This window comes from Hyla sarda, chromosome 1 (assembly GCF_029499605.1).
Source record: "Hyla sarda isolate aHylSar1 chromosome 1, aHylSar1.hap1, whole genome shotgun sequence".
In the NCBI taxonomy this organism is placed as follows: Eukaryota; Metazoa; Chordata; class Amphibia; order Anura; family Hylidae; genus Hyla; species Hyla sarda.
Window position 1 is genome coordinate 466,727,379 of NC_079189.1, and position 27,303 is coordinate 466,754,681.

At 43.4% G+C, this 27,303-nt stretch overlaps 1 protein-coding gene across 9 annotated transcripts in view; it reads right to left on the reverse strand.

Moving 5' to 3' along the window:
- Positions 1-967: 967 nt before the first annotated feature.
- CUX2 (cut like homeobox 2) overlaps positions 968-27,303 on the reverse strand; it is a 467,974-nt gene continuing 441,638 nt past the window's right edge. For 6 of the 9 annotated variants that reach the window (XM_056536471.1, XM_056536490.1, XM_056536479.1 and 3 more), the window contains 6 exons: positions 19,124-19,896; positions 14,111-14,270; positions 12,515-12,796; positions 10,029-10,217; positions 8,286-8,559; positions 969-2,770 (listed from right to left, as the gene is read on the reverse strand). In XM_056536471.1, the coding sequence (XP_056392446.1) occupies positions 1,939-2,770; positions 8,286-8,559; positions 10,029-10,217; positions 12,515-12,796; positions 14,111-14,270; positions 19,124-19,896 (2,510 nt within the window). In that variant the 3' untranslated portion in view covers positions 969-1,938. Of the gene's footprint in view, positions 2,771-8,285; positions 8,560-10,028; positions 10,218-12,514; positions 12,797-14,110; positions 14,271-19,123; positions 19,897-27,303 lie in introns of all 9 variants that reach the window. The other 3 variants (XM_056536518.1, XM_056536498.1, XM_056536466.1) reach the window with 2 other exon arrangements.

A 27,303-nucleotide genomic window follows, 5' to 3' on the forward strand; every position in this document is an offset into this window, starting at 1 on the left:
TATTTTAAAATAATCCTAAAATAATATTAAGCTGACCCTTCTAGTTCTGAAGATTTTTTTTTTAACAGCCTTATTATCACAGGCAAGATTACTAAAAAAAAAAACTCCGCTATATAGATGAGATGAGATCAGGCCATTCCCAATAGAAGATGGTCACAACTCTCCTTCTCCTGCCTGCACACTGACGTCTGCACAAGTCACAAAGCATGTCCAGAAAACCCTCCCATGTAAGTCAATAATTCAACTCCTGACTACTGTTTCTTATGGCCCATATGGCTGCTGTATAGCATCTCTCTAAATGTTGTTAACAGAGCAGAGCAGAAGCTCAAGAAATATAAACACCACGTTAATAATGTAGAAAAAATAAATGAATACCAAATTTAAAATCAGAAAATAGAAACTGACTAGAAAAAAAGGAAGATGTTTTGATATCTGTCTGTAAACAGTAAAGTTAGGTGATACATTCCCTTTAAAGGGGTTCACCGGTGCTTAGACATCTTATCCCCTATCCAAAGGATAGGGGATAAGATGCCTGATCGCGGGAGTCCCGCTGCTGGGGACCCCCGGGATCTTGCACGCGTCACCCCGTTTGTAATCAGTCCCCGTAGCGTGTTCGCTCCGGGTCCGATTACCCACGACCACAAGGCCGGCGGCGTGTGACGTCACGCCTCCGCCACCGTGTGAAGTCACGCTCCGCCCCTCAATGCAAGCCTACAGGAGGGGGCGTGACAGCTATCATGCCCCCTCCCGTAGGCTTGCATTGAGGGGCGGAGCGTGATGTCACACGGGGGCGGAGGCGTGACGTCACACGCCGCCGGCCTTGTGGTCGTCGGTAATCGGACCCGGAGCGAACACGCTCCGGGGACTGATTACAAACGGGGTGACGCGTGCAAGATCCCGGGGGTCCCCAGCGGCAAAGATGTCTAAGCACCGGAGAACCCCTTTAAGTATCTCCACTACACCAGACTGACGTTTGATAATCTGACATGTTCCCAATGTTAATGCAAAGTTGAAGGTCGTCACGGTCTTGAGTTTCCTTTATTCTAATGCCTGCTGTGATATAGTTGTGTGATTGATTTTATACACCAGTGGGCAATAGATATAATGGAACTGGCTAAACCCTCTAACAGAAAGGATGCCCACATACTTCTGGCCATGTAGTGTATACATATTCTTATCCATCTGGACATCTAGCTATCTCACCAAACCTGACACACTTTATATCTCAACTTTTAGTCCCATGACAATTCTGTAGGTACCACTACCATACACAAAAGAGGAAGAACATTCACAGCCACCTAGTATAGTATGTCACAATATTTTTTTAAAGGGGACATCCAATCTACACACATTTCATGGCAATACATATTCAGTTTAGAGTCTTATAGACTGTATCCATCTCTTCAGAGGGTAGTAACAACTGCTGTCTTGCAGACAGTGGTAGAAACCAAAGCAGCTCTTGATATATATATCATATACTTCATATGGACAGGCTCCTAGTGCTTCGTGATGGCTTTAAACAACAGTCACTATATCTTATCCAGTGGCAAGCTAAAATACAGAATTGTTATCACTGCTACATCTCTGTGGTTTTTTGATCAACATCCATTATCAAAGCAGCTTCAGCTGTTAATAAATTCCAAATATTAGGTAATAAAATATCTAAAATGTTTATAAATATTTTTTTCTAAAAGATTTTCTTTTTTTTTTATACCATGAAAATTGTTTCTCTTATGTTTTTTCTGTTAAATTCCAAGGGATTATTAGGATATTTGTTACCTCCTTCGATATTATAGTCTACTTCACAAAACAGAAAAACAAAATATATATATATATAGAAAATATGCAATATAAGTTCTTTGCAATCGCTCTGTTCCATAAGGTGGATTCACAGAGTGGGGTAGAAATAGTACTTTTTTGCACCGATAAAAATCAGTTTCAAAATTCCCATTCCAGAGTCTCTTCTTTATTTGCGGCTCTCTCAAGCCTATGAATAATGTTATTTAGATTCGCCATTTTTTCATTCCTCCTCTGGTTGTTGGGGCTATGCTTTGTAGAGGGATGCAATGACCCCGTATCACTGCTTGGGCTGGAAGAAAGAGTCTTAAGAGGCATGGTGGTAGGCAAGGATGGAGAGATAGGAGCAGAGCATGAAGGAACAGGAGAAACGGACATCATGAGGCCTGGAGAGGAGGCTGCAGAGGGTGAATTCAGAGACACTTCTAGGCTGCAGCGGGAAGATTCTATCGTAGATTTAAAGCTGATGGGGTCAGCCTGCGACATGTCTGCCCCCATAATCTCTTTATGTGTATGTACAGAAGCAGCACAGTCATGGGCTACAGGCTGGTGAGATTTCTCAAGAACAGAATTGCTTTTTCGTAAATAGTGCAGTCTCTGGGAGCCATCACAGTGAGTGGAAGTAACTTGTTTTTCTCTAAGTGCTCTTGATGGCTCCGACTCACAACACGTTCTTGATGGCGTTCCAGAGACACAAGACTCACAATGGTTGGAAAAGTCATAATCGTCTTCTTCTGTGTTCTCTTTCTTAATTTTCATTCCAGTTCTCCCCTCCCGTGAGTAACCGTTACTATGCAGCATATGTTTAAGATCATTGATCACTGGCTTCCTGTCCCCTATATCAGAGTCCGGGCTGTGAGGGGTATCTCTGTGTGATATTGTTGCCGATGTGAAGCTGTCACAGCTGTTTGGCTCCTGGTCTGTGTCATTGTCCTGCTGGCCTTCTAACAGAATCTCCCTGCGCATGCGTGACCTAAAAGTCAATAGACACCAATGTTAGTTCAGGTATATACAGAAGGAAAAAATAGCTGGTACCCTTCTGCTAAAGACAGAAAACCCCACAATGTTCCCTAAAATAACTTGAAGCTGATAAAAGTAATAATGAATAAGAAAAACTACTGAAAATAACTAATGAAAATCAGACATTGCTTTTGAATTGTGGTTCAACATGATCATTTTGAAAAACAAAATAATGAAACTGTCTTGGACAAAAATGATGGTTCCCTGAACTACTCACTGCTCAGTGTTTGGAACCAATTGTACCGAACGCTGGAGCTGGCGCCGGGAGCTCCTGAGCTTATAGCCCCACCCCCTCAATGCATGTCTATGGGAGGGGGCGTGACATCACGAGGGGCGTGGCAATTACGTCACAAGCTCCCAGTGTCGGCTCCAGCGTTTGGAACAGTTTGTTCCAAATGCGGAGCAGCAGAGTACCCCTTTAATATTCTGTTGCACAACCTGTTGTGGCACTCATTGCAATCCAGCGATTTCTGTAACTCTCACTGAGACTTCTACACTTGTCTACAGGTATCTTGGCCCATTCCTCATAATATACCAGCTGTCTCAGGTTTGAAGGATGCCTTCTCTAGACTGCATGTGACACTTCAGAATAGTCCAATATTTTGCTCTTTCTTGGGTATTTATTAGCTGTGAGCTTTGGCTCATCATCCTGTTGGAGGACCCATATACCATGACCTGAGACCAGCCTTCCTGACACTAGAAAGTACATTTTTCTCCAGAATGCCTTGATAGCCTTGATATTTCATTGTACCCTGTACAGATTTAAGACACCCTGTGCCACTTGCAGCAAAGCAGCCTTAAAACATAGCCAAGCCTCCTCCATGCTTCACAATAGCTACAGTATTCTTTTCTTTGTATGCTTCATTTTTGTGTCTTTCAACATCTCACAGTAGATTTGTGGCTTGTCCTTTGTGGACAGATGAGACAAAACTGGAGCTAAGTAAATTTTCAGTAATTTTTTTTCATTACTTTTGTCAGTTTCAAGATATTTAAGGCATTGTAGGTTTTGCTGTCCTTAACCTCTTAAGGACGCAGGGCGTACCCGTACGCCCTGTACCTGGACCCGGTATATAATACGGGGTCACGCCGTGACCCCGCGTCATACCAGGTCGGTCCCGGTGGCTAATGACAGCCGGGACCCTGGGCTAATAGCATGTGGCACCGATCGTTGTGCCGCACGCTATTAACCCTTTAGACATGGTATCGCCACGTGCGGAAATGTCCAAACTATAAAAATATATCATTAATTAAACCGCATGGTCAATGGCGTATGTGCAAAAAAAATGTCCAAAATAGCATATTTTTGGTCACTTTTTAATGAAAAAATGAATAAAAAGCGATCAAAAAGTCTGATCCATATAAAAATGGTACCGATAAAAACTTCAGATCACGGCCCAAAAAATTACCCCTCGTACCGGCCCATACATGGAAAAATTAAAAAGTTATAGGGGTCAGAAGATGACAATTTTAAACGTATAAATTTTCCTGCATTTAGTTATGATTTTGTTTTGAAGTAATACAAAATCAAAGCTATATAAGTAGGGTATCATTTTAACTGTTTGGACCTACAGAATAAAGATAAGGTAAGTAATGTTTACCAAAAAATGCACTGCGTAGAAACGAAAGCCCCCAAAAGTTACAAAATGGCATTTTTTCTTCAATTTTGTTGCACAATTTTATTTCGTATTCGCCGTGGATATTTTGGTAAAATGACTAATGTCACTGCAAAGTAGAATTGGTGGCACAAAAAATAAGCCATAATATGGAATTTTAGGTGCAAAATTGAAAGCGTTATGATCTTTAAAAGGTGATGAGGAAGAAATGAAAATACAAAAACGGAAAAACCCTGCATCCTTAAGGGGTTAAAAGGGGTGGGGGGAGCAACAATTTTGCCCAAGCCTGTATAGTGCTTTGAGAAAACTGAGTTTAAAGGACTCTCTATGTTTAGAAAACACATGTCTGCTTTTTTCTTATTCTTCTTCCGAATTGACACCAGTGTCTTTTATTGTAGCTGATATCTATTGGGATTGGTATGGCACTGCTACTGGAAGGAAGCAATGTTTTCTAAGTCTGGACAGCATTTATTTTTCCACTTATTAAAATGAATAAAAATGATTGCGGGCACCACTGTTTTTTAAAGTTCATAAGCTCCTTACATGCACTGTAGGCATTGCTTATTCATTATTATTAGAGATGAGCAAACTTACAGTAAATTCGATTCGTCACAAACTTCTCGGCTCGGCAGTTGATGGCTTATACTGCATAAATGAGTTCAGCTTTCAGGTGCTCCCGTGGGCTGGAAAAGGTGGATACAGTCCTAGGAGACTCTTTCCTAGGAATGTATCCACCTTTTCCAGCCCACCGGAGCACCTGAAAGCTGAACTAATTTATGCAGGAAAAGTTATCAACTGCCGAGCCGAGAAGTTTGTGACCAATCGAATTTACTGTAAGTTCGCTCATCTCTAATTATTATCCTATTATCAGACATATTACTGTTACTGACATATTCTTGTTCACAGTTGGACAGCCCAGGTTAAGATGTCAAGGATTTTAGACATTGTAGATGCCTAAAATCAAACACATAATTTGCTAAATTATACAAATATTATCTGATTAGAATAATTTTTTCTCATCTACAGGAAGTGTAAGAAGTGATAATAATAAGTGATAATAAGTGAAACGTATCAATAACATGAACTGAATGTGTTCCACTTTGTTGTTCTAAATCTAAATTAAAAAACTGCTAAGAAAAATTCTAGAAAACAAAGATTTTTTTTTCTCCAAAGCAAAAACAATTGCATCTAGCAATCTAGGTGGGAACACAAAAGACTAAAGTCCCTATTCACGAATAATTGAAATGATCCATGAAAAAGGCCTTGCCGAGCAGCCTTCAGATTGGAACACCTCCAGAGACCTGTCAACCAAAGTCAGACGCAGCCTGAAGCTGCCAGACACCAGGAGAATGTAAAAGAAGAATGAAGACACTGGGAGTAGAGCGGTAAATGCACAAATAAGCATCCAGTTTGGATTCTGCTTAGTTTTCCTTATGCTGTTTGCATCTCTCGCTCTCCTGAGTCTTATATGTGGTATTACTACCGTATTTTTCGCCATATAAGATGCACTTTTTCTTCCCCAAAACTGGGGGGAAAAAGTCGGTGCGTCTTATACGGCGAATACACCCCTATCACGGCGGTCCCTGCGACCATCAACGGCCGGGACCCGCGACTGATACAGGACATCATCGATCGCGGTGATGCTCTATATTAACCCTTCAGACGCGGCGATCAAAGCTGACCGCCACGTCTGAAGGGAAAGTGACACTAACCCGGCTGTTCAGTCGGGCTATTCGGGACAGCCGCGATTTCACCGTGGTGGTCCCGAACAGCCCGACTGAATAGCCGGGTTAGTGCTTACAGGACACCGGGAGGGCCCTTACCTGCCTCCTCTGTGTCTTCTCCGTTCAGGGATCCCCTGTATGGCCGGCGCTCTCCTTCCTCGTCATCACGTCGTCTCGTCGGCGTGCGTGATGGCGGCGACGGAGAGCGAGATACCCGGCCGGCAGCAGAGATGTTCCGGAGCGACGGGGACACAGCGACAGTGATGGAGCGACATCCAGGGCACTGGTGACGGGTCCGGAGCAGCGGGGACACGTGAGTATTACCTCCTATCCAGTGGTCTTCAATCTTCAGACCTCCAGATGGTGCAAAACTACAACTCCCAGCATGCCCGTATAGCCGTTGGCTGTCCGGGCATGCTGGGAGTTGTAGTTTGCAACATCTGGAGGTCCGCAGGTTGAAGACCACTATTGGGTTCAAAATCTTTATTTTTTTAGATTTTGCACCTATAAATTGGGTGCGTCTTATACGCCGGTGCGTCCTATAGGGCGAAAAATACGGTGTGTGTGTGTGTGTGTGTGTGTATATATATATATATATATATATATAATTTTTTTTTTTTTTTTCCTACATTACTGGATACATAATGCAGGGCATTTATCATGGCCTGTGTGCCTGTAAACATGGAGATGGCCTATGTAGATTCGCCACATTTAAAATACCACTTTTCATAGGTGCACATGCTATTTGCGCTATGTGTGCCAGAGTGCGTCTATAGTGGACATGGTTTCCTGATGCCTCTTTTGGAAACATATTAATCACCTGCCATTTTTGCAAAGTCTCAAAAAATTGGGCAAATTCCCTGTCACCCCAAGCCACTCATACCTAACTGGATGACTGTAGGTTTAATTTGCAACTTAGAGAATTTTTAAAATATTTTTGACATCAAGAATAAGGCACAGTGCTGAACTATAGTCATTTTTCATAAAGTTGAATTACAGGTACACTCTAAATTTGAGAGGATGTAGGAAAAACGTAAATGTGGTAAATTCTAACAATGCTATGAAGGTGTATGTATAGATTTCTTTGGGGGGGGGGGGGGGGTTTGATCACATACCTTTTTACAGTTTGTCGATCCACCCCCCAGTTTTGGAGTTAGGGTGTGCTTTATTATTTCCATCTGACAGATTCCTTCATCTGTCAGGTATATAGTTATGATGCTCTGGGGGTATAGGTGGTCATGTCCGGCCAGTGACATGAATATCTTACTCCCCTCACTTCTTTCTGACGTGCTCAGCAGGATCTCACGATGTCTGACTATGTCAGAAGAAAGAAAGTGCATACTGCTGGGACGTAAGTTATTAAAGGGGTACTCCAGTGCTCAGTGTTTGGAACAAACTGCTCCGAACGCTGGAGTCTGTGCCGGGAGCTAATAACGCCATAGCCCTGCCCCCTCATGATGTCAAGCTCCACCCCCTCAATGCATGTCATGAGGGGGAGGGGCTACGACTTCACGAGCTTCCGGCGTCGGCTCCAGCGTTCGGAACAGTTTGTTCCAGCCAGACGCTGAGCAGCGGAGTACCCCTTTAATGCTCTGGTCCGATAAGCCCACCTATGTCTCCAGGTCATCATAATTATGCACTTTAGTCTGATGTATTCATGAATCTATGAAAATAAAGCACCCCATAACTCCGCAACTGGGGGGGTGGGGTGGATCGACAAACTGTAAAAAGGTATATGATCAACCTCCCCCTAAGGAAACTATATACACCACTACATAGTTGTTTGTTTTTTTTTTGTTTTTTTTAAGAAATGACCACAAGTCCTCTTGAACAAAACCAATTAACAACCTTTAAGGGGTTACCCCCAGCGGGGAAAACCCTTTACTAGAAACCCCCCCCCCCCCCCCCGCTTAAAACTTAGTAAATGGTTTTTCCTGCGAGGGGGCAACCCCTTTAAAGGTTGTTAATTGATTACAATTGCCCTGTAATCTCCAGGGACCATTTTGTTGATTTTGGCTCTTGAACAAAAGTCTTAATACAGCAAACAAACCATCCGAGTGGTTGGATTCCTTAAATACCTCGGATTACAGTAGGTAAACTCTTATTTAGTGCAGACTGTCTCTGGACTTACCTGTAGTTATGGAACCAGTTGATAACTGTGTTTGTTTTAAGGTTTAGCTGTAAGGAGAGCAGTTCGATGGTCTGCTGTGTTGGGTAAGGCTCCAATTGATAGGCTTTCTTCAAGGCTTCTTTCTCTTCCAGTGCAAGCACCACTCTTGGTTTTTTCATCTGCATGAGATTATAATCCTGTGGCTGAAGGCTGGGGCTTGCACAGTCAGTTCTAGCGTTGGAAGATTCGCTGTCTGAGCCAACACTTATGAGACCATATCGACGCTTCAGGTAAGCTATATGTAACAAAAGTATTCTTTGTTTATCTCATTTACAGTTTTGTACTCTATTGTACTACATAATACTTTTCCATTTATGTATCAACAGATCAACACCCAACATCCGCACTGGTCTTCTTCCTGGTGCCTGGGCTCAATGCATCACACTGTCACGTAGCCTATCGCCGGCCAAGGCAGGACATCTCTGTGGCCGGCGAGTAGCTGATCAGCAGTGTGATATGTTGACCACCGGCAACCAGGAAGAAGACAGCAGCAGAGGACTGGAGCAGCTATCCCAGGGAACCGAGGGAGTGATGGTAGATGAGCTCAGGAATTACGGCACAGAAAGGTTCTGAATGGGACTACTTCTTTAATAGAGGCCAAAATTATGTTGATAAAATAACATATTGGTTGTCACTTCTGCAAGTCGTAAATTTTTTGAATTTTTTTTTAAACAAGAAAACATAGAGGTTCTGTAAGGGTTTATTCACACGGCAGAACAATCCGATGCTAAGATTGTTGGAAATTCGCCATCTTCAAAGAACGGCATTGCATTTTTGAAAGGATTCTGTTGAAAGAATGAACATGTTCATTCTTTCTGCAGAGTAAGGCCAGGTGAACACTACAGAATTTCTGACTGGAATTCGGCTCAGGAATTTCAGTTGGAAATTCTCGTGCAGCAGACTCCCATTGCAAGCACAGTACACATTACGCAATTTCAGCAGCGGACGTTCCACTGCTGAAATTCTGCCGCCAAAAGAATGAGCTTGTTCATTCTTCTGGTGGAATCCGCTCAGCACTCTATCGGGACGGCAATGTCTGAGCAGTCCTATTGCCAACTTATTCAGTCGGCGCTGGCTGCACTTGGAAACTCTGGACGGATTTTGCCAGGCAGGAAATTCTGAAATGTGAACCTGGCCTGAGGAATTAGATTTTCCATGGAGGTAAATTCTGATGTTTGCACCGTACAGCGGAATCCCATTGTAAACAATGGGAGGCTGCTGCACCGGAATTTCCCAGCTGAATTTTTATGGTGGATTCTGCCAGTAAATTCTGCCATGTGAATGGTCCCTTATAGTGAGTGTTGACTATTGTGTGACCCCCAAGTCACCACAGACCCAAGTCTCATATTTAGAACCATTTCAAAGCAATATCTAACTTTTTGATATATCATTATTGTGTGAGCCAGTATTTCTCAACTAGGGTACCCCCAACAGTTGCAAAACTACAACTCCCAGGATGCTTGGACAGCCAAAGGCTGTCCCGGGCATGCTGGGAATTGTAGTTTTGCAACTGCTGGAGGCACCCTGGTTTGGAGACAGTAGTGTGAACTCTTCATGTCTCACTTCTCATGTATCTCAGACCTTTCGGATGCATAATTTTTTTAGAAACTTATAAAATGAATCTGTCACATAGTCTTAGATTAGTACACAGTCATTTAAATGTATTTTAGGTTGTATCATTGTATGGATTGCCTCAACACTCACCCTTTTTTTCCATCTTCTTCATGTCCCTTAGTTTTTCAATGTTGTGTGGATCGCTCAGCCATAGCTGCATGCGAACAAATGGCTCCCTGCCCTTTAAACTCAGTTTGTGCCAAGGCTTAGGCCTAGACAGTAGATCTGATACAGACCCCTGAGTAAGACCCAAGATGCTCTCTCCAAATAACCTCTGACCTATAAAAGATTAAAAGCATACAGGTATTAATGTTTGTGCTGCCTTATTGTAAGACATAAAGAAAAGATGCAATATAAATAGTAATAATATTTATTTTACCTTCTTTCTTTACATACTATTCACATTATTAGTTCTGATGACTGTCAAATTTACAATGGGTGCTGGTTACATATTGAAGTTATGTTTACACACAGTTTTTTTGTCCGTTTTTTTAAATCATAAAATGGTTATTTTATGATTTACAAAAGAGGCACAAAAATGGTTGTATTTATTACTATTGAGTTCTATTGAACTCAATAGTAAAACTCCTCTGTGCTCCAACACTGGAGCCGACGCCGGAAGCTCGTGACATCGTAGCCCCGCCCCCTATGCACTTACAAAATCCCATACTTCCGTTAGAAAATCCCATTATAGTCTATGGGATTTTTACATTATCCGTTTTAATCCGTTATAGTCCGTTATTAATAACGGAAGTTATTTTGTGACGGAAGATAGTAACGGGAGAAATACTGCATGCACTATTTCTTCTGTTCATTCTCCCGTCACAAAATAACATCCGTTATTCATAACGGACTATAACGGATTAAAACGGATAATGTAAAAATCCCATAAACTATAATGGGATTTTCTAACGGAAGTATGGGATTTTGCAACGGACGATTTTCAGTGTTTTCATAACGGATCTTTAAAACGGATGAATTTTATAGTGTGAAAGCAGCCTAAGGGAAAAAGTGAAAGAAAATAATATCCAAAATCTCATTGTATGGGCATTATGGGCAATTAAAGAGTACCTCTCATTATCTTGTTATATATGATAAACCACCCCCTGCCTTTATTTTTATTATTTGTTAGTTTTCTACCTTGATATTACTCTGTATTTTCTGCTCAGTTTCAGTCAGATTCACAGAATGAAGGGGTGTTACCCAGCAGGCCTGACATCATCTGAAGCCATACAGGGGAGGACTTCCTCCCTCATTCTGCTACACACAGTACAGAGCATTTTAGCGTGAGATTAGCTATGATTGTCTAAGGCTGCACACCCCCCCCCCCCCCCCCAAGCACTCCAGACTGCATTTCCTGATTTTGGACTTTTGCCAGGCTAGCAGGAGTCTAAAGTCTGTGCAGAAGATGAGGGGAAATGTGCTCTGGACAAGTAGGGAGACACCTAGTGGCAGCTTTTTAAAATACAAATAAAATATAGAAAACGTCATTCTTTTTTTTTTTTTAAACAAAGTACATTAGAAAGATATTTTATTTACCATAAGGAGTGCAATAGCAAGAATTAGTTTTAATGAGTGTTCTCATTTTAGTGAGGGGTAAAGGACTAATGATCTGACCACTGACCAGGTACTGTGAAAATATATACAATGGACTAATGTATGAATTACTAATCATTAATAAACAGGATGATTTGTCTCGTATTTTTTATTTTATAACCAGGTTGCACACCCATTAAAATCACTAGCCTATTAGAGCTCTGACCATCAAGACATGGACTTCACAAAAGAAATTTGTGATATGGTAATCCAGCACATTGTGAGGTGGATTAGTCAAGTCAATAGCCTTATTTCTGTTCTGTTACTTAAAGAGGTACTCCGGTGGAAAACTATATATATATTTTTTTTTTTAAATCGACTGGTATCAAAAAGTTAAACATATTTGTAAATTGCTTCTGTTTAAAAATCTTAATCCTTTCAGTACTTATCAGCTGCTGTATACTACAGAGGAAGTTCTTTTCTTTTTGAATTTCCTTTCTGTCTGACCACAGTGCTCTCTGCTGACACCTCTGTCCATGTCCGGAACTGTCCAGAGCAGGAGAGGTTTGCTATGGTAATTTGCTTCTATTCTGGACAGTTCCTGACATGGACAGAGGTGTCAGCAGAGAGCACTTTGTTCAGGCAGAAAATAACTATATAACTTCCTTTGTAGTATACAGCAGCTGATAAGTACTGGAAGGATTACGTTTATTAAATAAAAGTAATTTACAAATCTGTTTAACATTTTGCCACCAGTTGATTTAAAAAAATTTTTTTTACCACCAGAGTACCCCATTTAAAGCAGTCCAGGACATTTTACAGTGTTGTAGGGTGCATTATCTTGCAGTGAGAGGCCACTGCCACAAGTCCTGTAACAATATTTAGGTGGGTGCTTCATGTCATAGTAACATCCACATTAATATCTTAAAAATCCATTATAGTAGTTATGCTGTTAGTTTTTCTACATAGATTGTCATTACAATGTTTCTGAGAAACTGAAGTTAAACCTCCACACATGATATGGCTGTAGGAGCACTTACCTAAATTATTGTCTGTCAACACTTCCTTAACCTTCTTAGTGATGGAGTAGGTGTCAAGCTCTGGAGACATTGCCACAATCTCTTGGATACCTGCTGTGGTTGTCGGTGGAGGGCTTGAGAAAGTTCTGCTTATGAGTGAGGACACAGATCTACTCTGTGGCTGCTGATTCTCTTTGCTGCTTTCCAAGCTTAACATAACTGGTTCACTAAGACTCTTTTCCTGGTCTGATGGACTTGGTGATGGAGATGGGGATGGATGTATTTCAGAGGGACTCGCAGTGCCTTGAAGGGAAAAACAAACATACAGAAAATGTACCAAACAAATACATGCGGGTTACGGGAACATTGCTGCTCATGGTTCTACATTACTACCTTTTACTTCACTATGTAGCATAGAACAGCCCGCTACTCTTTAATTCATAATCCAGGACAGATGGGGTTGGGGGTCTCCATTCTCAAGATGGTTTTGTCCCAGAGGTGAAAGCACAATCTTTCAGATGATTATGGCATAAACTATGGATATGCTATGTATGTATGTGAGGGGAACACCAGGGGAATTTTTTTTTTAAACAACTGTTGCCAGAAAGTTAAACAGATTTGTAAATTACTTCTATTAAAAAATCTTTACCCTTCCAGTACTTATTAGCAGCTGTATGCTACAGAGGAATTTTTTTTTTTTTTTTTCCTTTTGTGTCTTGCCCACAGTGCTCTCTGCTGACACCTGATGCCCGTATCAGGAACTGTCCAGAGCAGGAGAAAATCCCCATAGCAAACCTATGCTGCTCTGGACAGTTCCTGACATGGACAAAGGTGTCAGAAGAGAGCACTGTGGTCAAGACAAAGAAATTCAAAATAATAGATTTTCCTCTGTAGCATACAGCTGCTAATAAGTAATGAAAGGATTAAGATTTTTAAATAGAAGTAATTTACAAATCTGTTTAACTTTCTGGCACCAGTTCCTTAAAAAAAAATTAATAAAAAAAATAAATAAATAAATAAAAAAACAGTTTTCCACCAGAGTACCCCTTTAAGCTTGGATGTATGGAAAGAGAAGTATAACTGAACGGCACTTCAATGTGTCTGGCTTACGTTAAAGTGTACCTGTCGTCAACCAAAACTTTTTATATAACGTAGATAATACCATTACATGTATATTTGCAATATACATTGGTTAAAAAATGTGTTTATTTTTGGGTGAAAAAGTGCTATGCCTGCAGCTATTGTGTGTGTCTCTATAAGGAGTCCAAATACAGGAAGTGAGGGTAGGACAAGCAGGGCTCTGTGCAGACTCCTAGCTTATCAGTCATCTTAATGTGACAGAGCCTCACTGCACAGAGCCCTGCTTGTCCACCCACACTTACCCACACCAGTATTTGGACTCCTCATAGAGACACACAGGCAATAGCTACAGGGACAAAGATATACATTTTTTTTTAACCAATGTATATTAGAAATATACATATAATGGTATTATCTACATTATTTAAAATGTTTTTGTTGATGACAGGTACACTTTAAACTCTCTCCTGCTGAGCAAATGCTTAGAACCTAAGTTCAATAACTTGTTTGCTGTTCAGTAGACATTTATGTAAGTACCTTGTGACAGAGCTGGTTGCTGGGTTATTCCTTGACCGAGCTGATCCGTCAGCCACAGCTGCATGCGAATGAACGGTTCACGTCCTTTTTGGGTCAATTTACTCCATGGTTTGGGTCGGGACAACATGTCACTCACACTGCCTTGAGATAATCCCAGCACCTGAGTGAAAGCATGGGTTACACAACAAAATGCTTATTGTAAGTTTATAGCTTCTGGGAATGTGCAACAGCCAACCTTTCTACATAATAGATGACCGGGATTAATGTTGTGGTCCTGATATATACAGTCAAGGCTGTAAATGTTGGCACCCCTGAAATTTTTCAAGAAAATTAAGTTTGTCTCACAGAAAAGGATTGCAGTAACACATGTTGCTATACACATGTTTATTCCCTTTGTGTGTATTAGAACTAAACCAAAAAATGAAGAAAAAAAGCAAATTGGACATAATGTCACACCAGTGAATCAGTCGCTTCCTATAACCATCAATAAGCTTCTTACACCTCTCAGCCGGAATGTTGGACCACTCTTCCTTTGCAAACTGCTCCAGGTGTCTCTTATTCCCAACAGCAATTTTAAGATCTCTCCACAGGTGTTCAATGGGATTTAGATCTGGACTCATTGCTGTCCACTTCAGAACTCTCCAGTGCTTTGTTGCCATCCATTTCTGGGGGCTTTTTGACGTATGTTTGGGGTCATTGTCCTGCTGGAAGACCCAAGATCTTGGATGCAAACCCAGCTTTCTGACACTGGGCTGTACAGTGTGACCAAAAATCCATTGGTAATCCTCAGATTTCATGATGCCTTGCACACATTTAAGGCTCCCAGTGCCGAAGGCAGCAAAGCAACCCCAAAACATCATTGAACCTCCACCATATTTCACTGTAGGTGCTGTGTTCTTTCCTTTGTAGGCCTCATTCCGTTTTCGGTAAACAGTAGAATGATGTGCTTTACCAAAAAGCTCTATCTTGGTCTCATCTGTCCACAAGATGTTTTCCCAGAAGGATTTTGGTTTACTCAAGTTCATTTCAGCAAAATATATTCTTGCTTTTTTATGTCTCTGTGTCAGCAGTGGGGTCCTCCTGGGTCTCCGGCCATAGCGTTTCATTTCATTTAAATGTCAATGAATAGTTTGCACTGACAATGACACTCCCTGAGCCTGCAGGACAGCTTGAATATATTTGGAACTTGTTTGTGGTTGCTTATCCACCATCTGGACTATCCTGCGTTGACATGTTTCATCAATTTTTCTCTTCTGTCCACACCCAGGGAGATTAGCTACAGTGCCATGGGTTTCAAACTTCTTGATAATGTTGCGAACTATGGACAAAGGCAAATCTAGATCTCTGGAGATGAACTTGGAACCTTGAGATTGTTGATATTTTTCCACAATTTTGGTTCGCAAGTCCTCAGATAGTTCTCTTCTGCTCTTTCTGTTGTCCATGCTTAGTGTGGCACACACAGACACACAATGCAAAGACTAAGTGAACTTCTCTCCTTTTTATCTGCTTTCAGGTGTGATTTTTATATTGCCCACACCTGTTACTTGCCCCAAGTGAGTTTAAAGTAGAATCACATGCTTGAAACAATCTTATTTATCCACAATTTTGAAAGGATGACAATTTTGTCCAGCCCATTTTGTGAGTTTGGTGTGACATTATGTCCAATTTGCTTTTTTCCCTCGCATATTTTGGTTTAATTCCAATATACCCAAAGGGAATGAACGTGTGTATAGCAAAACATGTGTTACTGCAATCCTTTGCTGTGAGAAATACTTCATTTTCTTGAATAATTTTAGGGGTGCCAACATTTAAGGCTATGACTGTAGCATCAATAAAGGAGGTGCTCACTGATCACAAAATGTTTATCAGGTGTAAGAATAAGTTTGGATGACTATGTCTGCCACATATACTCTAATATCCACACAAGAAATGATAAAAAAGCTTAAAAAGGTTTTATAAAAGTAAAAAAAAATCCTATGGGCTTGAACCAAGGAAAAAATAAAAAACATAAATTACAGCCACTCCAGACATGATTACATCACATACACTGTGCTTCTGAAGCACTGGCCTCATTGGTTACTGGTCACGTTCTGTACATGCAGTAAGAAACCACTGGCCGGCTGCAGCATATTGTACTCAATGCAGGGGATGTCATTGCAGGAGGAAAAGGCAGAGGAGGCTAGAGAGGCAGCAAATTTATAGGGGAGCAACATTTTTTTTCCCAGCATTCAATATGGTCCTAGACTGTATTTTTTAAACTGCCAGAAAACCTTTTTAGGGCTATGTTTCCACACAGTTTTCCAGGCAATAAATGTTAGACATTTTTTAGCCAGTTTTTGGCCCTTTAAAAAAATAATAATAATAATTTTACACCCAAAATAGGCACCCAAATATGGCCATATTTTGTCACCTAATTGGATGTAATAAGTATAGCTGTAAAACAAACACTATGAGCAAAGCTGTTTTCTGTTAAAGGGGTACTCCGGTGGAAACTTTTTTGTTTTAATCAGCTGGTGCCAGAAAGTTAAACAGATTTGTAAATTAGTTCTATTAAAAAATCTTAATCCTTCCAGTACTTATTACCTGCTGAATACTACAGAGGAAATTCTCTTCTTTTTGGAACACAGTGCTCTATGCTGACATCACGAGCACAGTGCTCTCTGCTGACACCTCTGTCCATTTTAGGAACTGTCCAGAGCAGTATATGTTTGCTATGGGGATTTTCTTCTACTATGGACAGTTCTTAAAATGGACAGAGATGTCAGCAGAGAGCTCTTTGTTCCAAAAAGAAAATAATTTCCTCTGTAGTATTCAGCAGCTAACAAGTACTGGAAGGATTAAGATTTTTTTAATAGAAGAAATTTACAAATCTGTTAAATTTTCTGGCACCAGTTGATTTAAAAAAAATAAAAAGTTTTCCACCGGAGTACCTCTTTAAATCCAATGGAAAATCATATGGCAGGTTTGTGAGACATGTCAGAAAATGTCTGTAAAATGTTATAGCCTGAAAACGACTCACAATACTCTGTGAAAACATAGCCTTATATGGGTATTCTGGATAATTTTTTTTATATACTGCTGGGGCCTCTATGAAAAAAAAATGCATACTTACCTACCTCAGTTCCCCAGTGGTTCCCCCTGATGTCCTCCGGCTTGAGATGAACTAATCTTGACATTAGTGGCCCATTCAGCCAATCACTGACTTATTTAGCCAATAAGGCGGGACACTGCTGCAGACCGTGATTGGATGAGAGGGACATCACTGCTGACATGAGTCACATAGCAAACAAAGTAAGAAGCTGGAAGAAATCTCAGGTGGGGGGCCCATCCAGACCAAGTAGGCGAGTATGCATTTCTGTCATTTTCATAGCGGCCCCAGTAAAATATAGAAAGAAATAATACATAAATAATGCATAATCTCTATATAATAAAACGTTTTTTAACTTTCTAGTATACTTTGTATTAAATCATTTTTTTTATTATTTCCACAAGATTTGGGATTCTGCAGGATTCTAAATCTGTGAAGAAAGGAATAACAGACTACATATGCTATCCTTATAAAACAGAGGCTTAAGGAGATTATTCAATTTTTTAAACTGATGGCCTATCCTGAGAAAAGATAACGATATTAGATGGGTGGGGTTCAACTCCTGGCACCCCTGTGACCAGCTGCTTGAGGGTGTAGTGCCCATGTGAGCCAATGCTGCAGTTATACAGTAAATCTGCCATGAAGTTTGTTTGGCTACATGGTGTGTAAATGAAATGTGTATTTTTCTTGTTTCACTAGTGTAATACACATTTAAAAAAAAAATCCCAGCCACTAAAGAAACTGATACATATATTTTTTTCTATTCTTTTTTTTATTTCTGAAGTGTAGATTTTTTTTATTCTACTTCCTGTAAATTATTATGGGGTCAGACATTTTGACTGATCTACTATTAACGGCATTCAGAGAAATGCTTTACAGCCGCCATGTAGATTACTGGAAACAACATTCTGGAGCTGACTCATTGAAGTTTATGGGAGAGTGTTTTGGGCATGATCTGTCACTTACACAAAGGTCATTATGCAAGGAGGAGGGGGAAGGCTATGATCATCACCTATTGTGATTGGCCTGATCCCCTGCTAGCTATACTGTATATAGTTGGTACCCTTCACTCCACTGTAATCCTGCTTGTTATTATAAATAGGAAAATGCTACAAAGTATGTACAGAACAGAATGTGGCCAGAGTGAAAATTGGTTAGTTTTTTTTTTTTTTTACTTTTATAAATATAGAGAGTTATACGGAAAATAAAAACACCACTTTTCAAAAAAATATGTTTAATATAAAAGCTTAATTTAAACAATAAGTCATTTTCTGATGTAGGTTACCCGCTTTGAAAAACTTTTTCACAGTCGTTCCTAAAAAGATACCCTATGGACTCTCCTGACCTGTCTGTTTTAGGAAATACTTTTTTCCATAAAAATAACAACTTTTGCATATCTCTCCATATAGATTTTTTTTTTGCCAATTCTGTACACTTCCAATAATTGTATGAATAAACATTCAACTGGGTGTGACCAGTAGGGGGCGTAGTGTCCCTACAGTGTCTGACACTGTGAGCTTTGAATGCATAGTGTCAAGCAGGGCGTGGCCCCCCCAACTGGTCACATCCTGATGGCTATTTAGTCATACATTTCTAGTGGGAATAACCAAGGAACGGCACCAAGCTATAAGTAAAGATGTTACAGAATTGTTATTTCATGGGAAATACAAGTATTTACTAAAACAGACAGGTCAGGAGAGGCCTCATTGCATCTTCGAAAAGAGCCTAAAGATGAGAAATGCCCTAACTGGTAGAACCCTAAGGGTATCATTAAATGTTGGAATTTACTGTTAATATGTAGAAGGGTATATACAATTATGAATGGCTGATCACTGTTCAATAATATTTTACAACCTGTTCTCCCAATATGATAAAGAGGGAATGTAAATACTAGCCATGATCACAGTGCTATGCCATAGTAATACCTTTTCGCCAAAAATTCTCTGGCAGATGCCATTTTTTGCTAATTTTTCTTTTACTTGTCTGGTCAAGTCCAAGGTGTCCACTTCTCTGTACATATACAGCTCATACTGCTCTGGTGTGAGAGGAGGAACTGTGGGCTTGAGATTCCTAGGAACATAGGCAGGGTAGTAGGAGAGCTGATTCATGTTCTGACTATCAAGACTTCCCGCCTCGGTCTTTATCTCCACTATCTTATGGGTTTCTTCTTCATTGGATGCTTCTTCCTCATTTTGTGAAGTCTCAGTATTCTCTCCTTTCTTCCAAGGCCGACCATTTACCATGCTGGAGTAACTTGAAGATGATGACGATAATGATGGAGACACAGAGGTAAACGGATGGCTCAGAACGTTTTTCTCAGATGCCCAGTGCTGATCGAAGTATGACCCTGCGTCGCCTATTTCTGACTTTACTTTGCGTATGATGCTTTGTACAAAAGCTGCTGGAGACAATACACTCAGAGGTGTCTGCGTGGAGCTTGTGCTGGTCAGAAGGCTGCTGTCCTCCTGTTTAATGTAGACATGAGGTGCTTTGTGTGTGGAAGGGGTGAGAATGGGGCGCTCATTTGGGGGTGTAGGAACGGAACGATGACTACTGCCCGATTCTATTTCTAACAATGCCTGCTGCTGTGCCTGCATCTCTCTTCTTGCCTGCTCCAGAATATTCTTTATGGCATCTTCAGAACTGTTGTTGCTGCTGGCTGATGAAGATAAAGGAGCACTTGAGCCTTTAGTTTCACCTGCATAAACAACAAGTACACTTATAACAATAAAGCATAGCGAAGAATAAATGCACATAAAATACTGCACTTTCTACATCCAAGTCTGTGTCCATATAAATCTATAATAATGGAGAAAAAGAGAGAAAGGCCCAGATGAGGCACCTTGTGCGTTACCCGAATAACTCAGAAAGTGAACCCCACACAAGGTGGGGATAGACGTAGGGTCTATAAAATGGCCGCTCACCTAGAGCGTATGGATATACCCGTATAACCTCAGCCGAGGTTTTGTAGAACTTGGATCCCGTACAGGTCTCAGGGAAAACTGGATAGTTATCCCGTGTAGAGATGAGTGTAGGAGGTCAAACCTTTCTTCTCCTACACTGATCCATATAAATCTATGCATTATCAGATTCATAAAAGAAAACATACATCTACAAGAGCTTTCAAATATTATGTTTTGCTTTATAAAAAAAAAAAAGTATGCTAGTGAACCTATAAAGAGTACAGATTTTTAAGGTTCTTTTCACATATATATCCTCCTATCCAACCACAGTGATTCTATAAAACCAAAGTGTGTCATCTGTAAAATATCTGCAACAAAATGCTCTGGAGCAGGAAACGCAACATGTGTACAGGGTGATAACAATCCTTAAGAAGCCATGAAGAGAGGTTCGCCTAAATACAAAAAATGGAGAAGCCATGTTTTTCAACGCTCAGCATAAAAAAAACAGACAAAAAGATAACGAATCGCTGAAAAAAGAAATAGGAACTGGGGGCATATTAGAGTGCATAACATGCAAATGACACTACAGTTTGTAATAATAATATCAGTAATAATAAAGGAGCACTTGAGCTTTTTGTTTCACCCGCATATACAACAAATACACTTATAACTGTCACGATGCCGGCTGGCAGGTAGTGGATCCTCTGTGCCAGAGAGGGATTGGCGTGGACCGTGCTAGTGGACCGGTTCTAAGCCACTACTGGTTTTCACCAGAGCCCGCCGCAAAGCGGGATGGTCTTGCTGCGGCGGTAGTGACCAGGTCGTATCCACTAGCAACGGCTCACCTCTCTGGCTGCTGAAGATAGGCGCGGTACAAGGGAGTAGGCAGAAGCAAGGTCGGACGTAGCAGAAGGTCGGGGCAGGCAGCAAGGATCGTAGTCAGGGGCAACGGCAGAAGGTCTGGAAACACAGGCAAGGAACACACAAGGAACGCTTTCACTGGCACTAAGGCAACAAGATCCGGCAAGGGAGTGCAAGGGAAGTGAGGTAATATAGGGAAGTGCACAGGTGATAACCCTAATTGGAACCACTGCGCCAATCAGCGGCGCAGTGGCCCTTTAAATCGCAGAGACCCGGCGCGCGCGCGCCCTAGGGAGCGGGGCCGCGCGCGCCGGGACAGAACAGACGGGGAGCGAGTCAGGTAGGGGAGCCGGGGTGCGCATCGCGAGCGGGCGCTACCCGCATCGCGAATCGCATCCCGGCTGGCAGCGGGATCGCAGCGCCCCGGGTCAGAGGACGTGACCGGAGCGCTGCAGCGGAGGGAGTGAAGCGAGCGCTCCGGGGAGGAGCGGGGACCCGGAGCGCTCGGCGTAACAGTACCCCCCCCCTTGGGTCTCCCCCTCTTCTTGGAGCCTGAGAACCTGAGGAGCAGACTTTTGTCAAGGATGTTGTCCTCAGGTTCCCAGGATCTCTCTTCAGGACCACAACCCTCCCAGTCTACTAAAAAAAAATTTTTCCCTCTGACCTTTTTGGCAGCCAAAATTTCCTTGACCGAGAAGACGTCCGAGGAGCCGGAAACAGGAGTGGGAGGAACAGATTTGGGAGAAAAACGGTTGAGGATGAGTGGTTTGAGAAGAGAGACGTGAAAGGCATTAGGGATACGAAGAGAAGGAGGAAGAAGAAGTTTATAAGAGACAGGATTAATTTGACACAAAATTTTGAAAGGACCAAGATAGCGTGGTCCCAACTTGTAGCTAGGGACACGGAAGTGGACAAATTTAGCGGAGAGCCATACCTTGTCTCCAGGGGAAAAAACGGGGGGAGCTCTTCTTTTCTTATCCGCGAACCTCTTCATGCGTGAAGAAGCCTGTAAGAGAGAATTTTGGGTCTCTCTCCATATAATGGAAAGGTCACGAGAAATTTCATCCACAGCGGGCAGACCAGAGGGCAAGGGGGTAGGGAGGGGGGGAAGAGGGTGACGGCCGTACACCACGAAAAATGGGGATTTGGAGGAAGATTCAGAGACCCTGAAGTTATACGAGAATTCGGCCCATGGAAGGAGATCTGCCCAGTCATCCTGGCGGGAGGAAACAAAATGTCGCAAATAATCACCCAGGATCTGGTTAATTCTTTCTACTTGTCCATTGGACTGGGGATGATATGCAGAGGAAAAATTTAATTTAATCTTGAGTTGTTTACAGAGAGCCCTCCAGAATTTAGACACGAATTGGACCCCTCTATCCGAGACAATCTGCGTAGGCAACCCGTGAAGACGAAAAATGTGTACAAAAAATTGTTTAGCCAACTGAGGCGCAGAAGGAAGACCAGGAAGAGGGATGAAATGTGCCATTTTGGAGAATCGATCAACGACCACCCAAATAACGGTGTTGCCACGGGAAGGGGGTAAATCAGTAATAAAATCCATACCAATCAGAGACCAAGGCTGTTCGGGGACAGGCAGAGGATGAAGAAAACCAGCGGGCTTCTGGCGAGGAGTCTTATCCCGGGCACAGATAGTGCAGGCTCGCACAAAGTCCCCAACATCCGTCTCCAGAGTCGGCCACCAATAGAAGCGGGAGATGAGTTGCACAGATTTCTTGATGCCCGCATGACCTGCGAGATGGGAGGAGTGACCCCATTTGAGGATTCCGAGGCGTTGGCGTGGAGAAACAAAGGTCTTTCCTGGAGGAGTCTGCCTGATGGAGGCAGGAGAAGTGGAGATCAGGCAGTCAGGTGGAATGATGTGTTGCGGAGGGAGATCAACTTCTGAGGCATCCGAGGAACGAGAGAGAGCATCGGCCCTAATGTTCTTATCGGCAGGACGAAAGTGAATCTCAAAATTAAATCGGGCAAAGAACAGAGACCACCGGGCCTGGCGAGGATTCAGCCGTTGGGCAGACTGGAGGTAGGAGAGGTTCTTGTGGTCGGTGTAGATAATAACAGGAAATCTTGATCCCTCCAGCAGATGCCTCCATTCCTCAAGTGCTAATTTAATGGCTAGAAGCTCTCGATCCCCGATGGAGTAGTTCCTCTCCGCTGGAGAGAAGGTCCTAGAGAAAAAACCACAAGTGACAGCATGCCCGGAAGAATTTTTTTGTAGAAGAACAGCTCCAGCTCCCACTGAGGAGGCATCAACCTCCAATAGGAAGGGTTTGGAAGGGTCAGGTCTGGAGAGCACGGGAGCCGAAGAAAAGGCAGACTTGAGTCGTTTAAAGGAGTCTTCTGCTTGAGGAGGCCAGGACTTGGGATCAGCATTTTTTTTGGTTAAAGCCACGATAGGAGCCACAATGGTAGAAAAATGTGGAATAAATTGCCTGTAATAATTGGCGAACCCCAAAAAGCGTTGAATAGCACGGAGTCCGGAGGGGCGTGGCCAATCTAAGACGGCAGAGAGTTTGTCTGGATCCATCTGTAGTCCCTGGCCAGAGACCAAATATCCTAGAAAAGGAAGAGATTGGCATTCAAACAGACATTTCTCAATTTTGGCATAGAGTTGGTTGTCACGAAGTCTCTGAAGAACCATACGGACATGCTGGCGGTGTTCTTCTAGATTGGCAGAAAAAATTAGGATATCGTCCAGATATACAACAACACAGGAGTATAACAGATCACGAAAAATTTCATTGACAAAGTCTTGGAAGACGGCAGGGGCATTGCACAGTCCAAAGGGCATGACCAGATACTCAAAGTGTCCATCTCTGGTGTTAAATGCCGTTTTCCACTCGTCCCCCTCTCTGATGCGGATGAGGTTATAGGCGCCTCTTAAGTCCAATTTAGTGAAGATGTGGGCACCTTGGAGGCGATCAAAGAGTTCAGAGATGAGGGGTAAGGGGTAGCGGTTCTTAACCGTGATTTTATTAAGACCGCGGTAGTCAATGCAAGGACGTAGGGAGCCATCTTTTTTGGACACAAAGAAAAATCCGGCTCCGGCAGGAGAGGAGGATTTACGGATAAAGCCCTTTTTTAGATTCTCCTGGACGTATTCGGACATGGCAAGAGTCTCTGGGGCAGAGAGAGGATAAATTCTGCCCCGGGGTGGAGTAGTACCCGGGAGGAGGTCGATAGGGCAATCATAAGGCCTGTGAGGAGGTAGAGTCTCAGCTTGTTTTTTGCAGAAAACATCCGCGAAGTCCATATAGGCCTTAGGGAGACCGGTTACTGGAGGAACCACAGAGTTACGGCAAGGGTTACTGGGAACCGGTTTTAGACAGTTCTTGGAACAAGAGGGCCCCCAACTCTTGATCTCCCCAGTGGACCAATCCAGGGTTGGGGAATGAAGTTGAAGCCAGGGAAGTCCAAGGAGAATTTCTGAGGTGCAATTGGGGAGGACCAAAAGTTCAATCCTCTCATGATGAGATCCGATGCTCATAAGAAGGGGCTCCGTGCGGAAACGTATGGTACAGTCCAATCTTTCATTATTTACACAATTGATGTAGAGGGGTCTGGCGAGACTGGTCACCGGGATGTTGAACCTGTTGACGAAAGAGGCCAAAATAAAATTTCCTGCAGATCCAGAGTCCAAGAAGGCCACAGCAGGGAAGGAGAAGGCAGAGGCAGACATCCGCACAGGCACTGTAAGACGTGGAGAAGCAGAGTAGACATCAAGGACTGTCTCACCTTTGTGCGGAGTCAGCGTACGTCTTTCCAGGCGGGGAGGACGGATAGGACAATCCCTCAGGAAGTGTTCGGTACTAGCACAGTACAGGCAGAGGTTCTCCATACGGCGTCGTGTCCTCTCTTGAGGTGTCAGGCGAGACCGGTCGACCTGCATAGCCTCCACGGCGGAAGGCACAAGAACAGATTGCAGGGGACCAGAGGAGAGAGGAGCCGAGGAGGAGAAACGCCTCGTGCGAACAGAGTCCATATCTTGGCGGAGTTCCTGACGCCTTTCGGAAAAACGCATGTCAATGCGAGTGGCTAGGTGAATAAGTTCATGTAGATTAGCAGGAATTTCTCGTGCGGCCAGAACATCTTTAATGTTGCTGGATAGGCCTTTTTTGAAGGTCGCGCAGAGGGCCTCATTATTCCAGGACAATTCTGAAGCAAGAGTACGGAATTGTACGGCATACTCGCCAACGGAAGAATTACCCTGGACCAGGTTCAACAGGGCAGTCTCAGCAGAAGAGGCTCGGGCAGGTTCCTCAAAGACACTTCGGATTTCCGAGAAGAAGGAGTGTACAGAGGCAGTGACGGGGTCATTGCGGTCCCAGAGCGGTGTGGCCCATGACAGGGCTTTTCCGGACAGAAGGCTGACTACGAAAGCCACTTTAGACCTTTCAGTGGGAAAGAGGTCCGACATCATCTCCAGATGCAGGGAACACTGGGAAAGAAAGCCACAGCAAAACTTAGAGTCCCCATCAAATTTATCCGGCAAGGATAGGCGTAGCCCAGGAGCGGCCACTCGCTGCGGAGGAGGTGCAGGAGCAGGCGGCGGAGATGACTGCTGAAGCTGTGGTAGTAACTGTTGTAGCATAACGGTCAGTTGAGACAGCTGTTGGCCTTGATGCGCTATCTGTTGTGACTGCTGGGCGACCACCGTGGTGAGGTCAGCGACAACTGGCAGAGGAACTTCAGCGGGATCCATGGCCGGATCTACTGTCACGATGCCGGCTGGCAGGTAGTGGATCCTCTGTGCCAGAGAGGGATTGGCGTGGACCGTGCTAGTGGACCGGTTCTAAGCCACTACTGGTTTTCACCAGAGCCCGCCGCAAAGCGGGATGGTCTTGCTGCGGCGGTAGTGACCAGGTCGTATCCACTAGCAACGGCTCACCTCTCTGGCTGCTGAAGATAGGCGCGGTACAAGGGAGTAGGCAGAAGCAAGGTCGGACGTAGCAGAAGGTCGGGGCAGGCAGCAAGGATCGTAGTCAGGGGCAACGGCAGAAGGTCTGGAAACACAGGCAAGGAACACACAAGGAACGCTTTCACTGGCACTAAGGCAACAAGATCCGGCAAGGGAGTGCAAGGGAAGTGAGGTAATATAGGGAAGTGCACAGGTGATAACCCTAATTGGAACCACTGCGCCAATCAGCGGCGCAGTGGCCCTTTAAATCGCAGAGACCCGGCGCGCGCGCGCCCTAGGGAGCGGGGCCGCGCGCGCCGGGACAGAACAGACGGGGAGCGAGTCAGGTAGGGGAGCCGGGGTGCGCATCGCGAGCGGGCGCTACCCGCATCGCGAATCGCATCCCGGCTGGCAGCGGGATCGCAGCGCCCCGGGTCAGAGGACGTGACCGGAGCGCTGCAGCGGAGGGAGTGAAGCGAGCGCTCCGGGGAGGAGCGGGGACCCGGAGCGCTCGGCGTAACAATAACAGTGTAGCATAGCGAAGACTAAAATAATAATAAGAGTGCATGACAAGCAAATGACACTACAGTTTGTAATAAAATTAGGGAAATACTGTAAGATTTCTGCCACTTACCATCAACAAATAAATCCCTATGGTATTTCAGTTAAAGGAGAACTACGGGATTGAACATTTTAGCCCCTATCTTAAGGATAGGGGATAAGTTTCAGATCGCGGGGGGTCCGACCGCTGGGGCCCGCCACGATCTCCCGTACGGGGCCCCGGCTCTCTGGTTAGAGAGGGCGTGTTGACCACCGCACGAAGCAGCGGCCGACACACCCCCTCCATACACTGCTATGGGAGAGCCAGAAATTGCCGAAGGCAGCGCTTCGGCTCTCCCATAGCAGTAAATGGAGGGCGCGTGTCAGCTGCCGCCTCGTGCGGTGGTCGACACGCGCTCTCTATGCAGAGAGCCGGGGCCCCGCACGGGAGATCGTGGGGGGCCCCAGCGGTCTGACCCCCCGTGATCTGAAACTTAAATGTTCAATCCCGTAGTTCTCCTTTAAATATGTGAAGTTTGCGAAGGCCAAACAAACCCACCCTGATTTGTAATTTAAAATGTGCGCACATTGGAAAACAATTACAAAAAATCCTATTGTGATTCTCTGTTAAATCATGGTACAAAATGAAATCTAAATATAAAAAACGCAAACCAAGTATTCCTATAGCAAGAATCAAGATTGTGCATTTTAACAGGAAATTGGAAAAGTAAAAGTAAAGTACAGGAACACACAGCAGGTGGCAGCAAAACAGCACAGTTGGGGTTCTCCAAGTTAATCTCTTTACACATTGTTTTGGTGGGGGGTATACGCTAGGGAACTTCCCATCGAATACCCCTGCCGTATAGTTAGCGGTATCCATCAT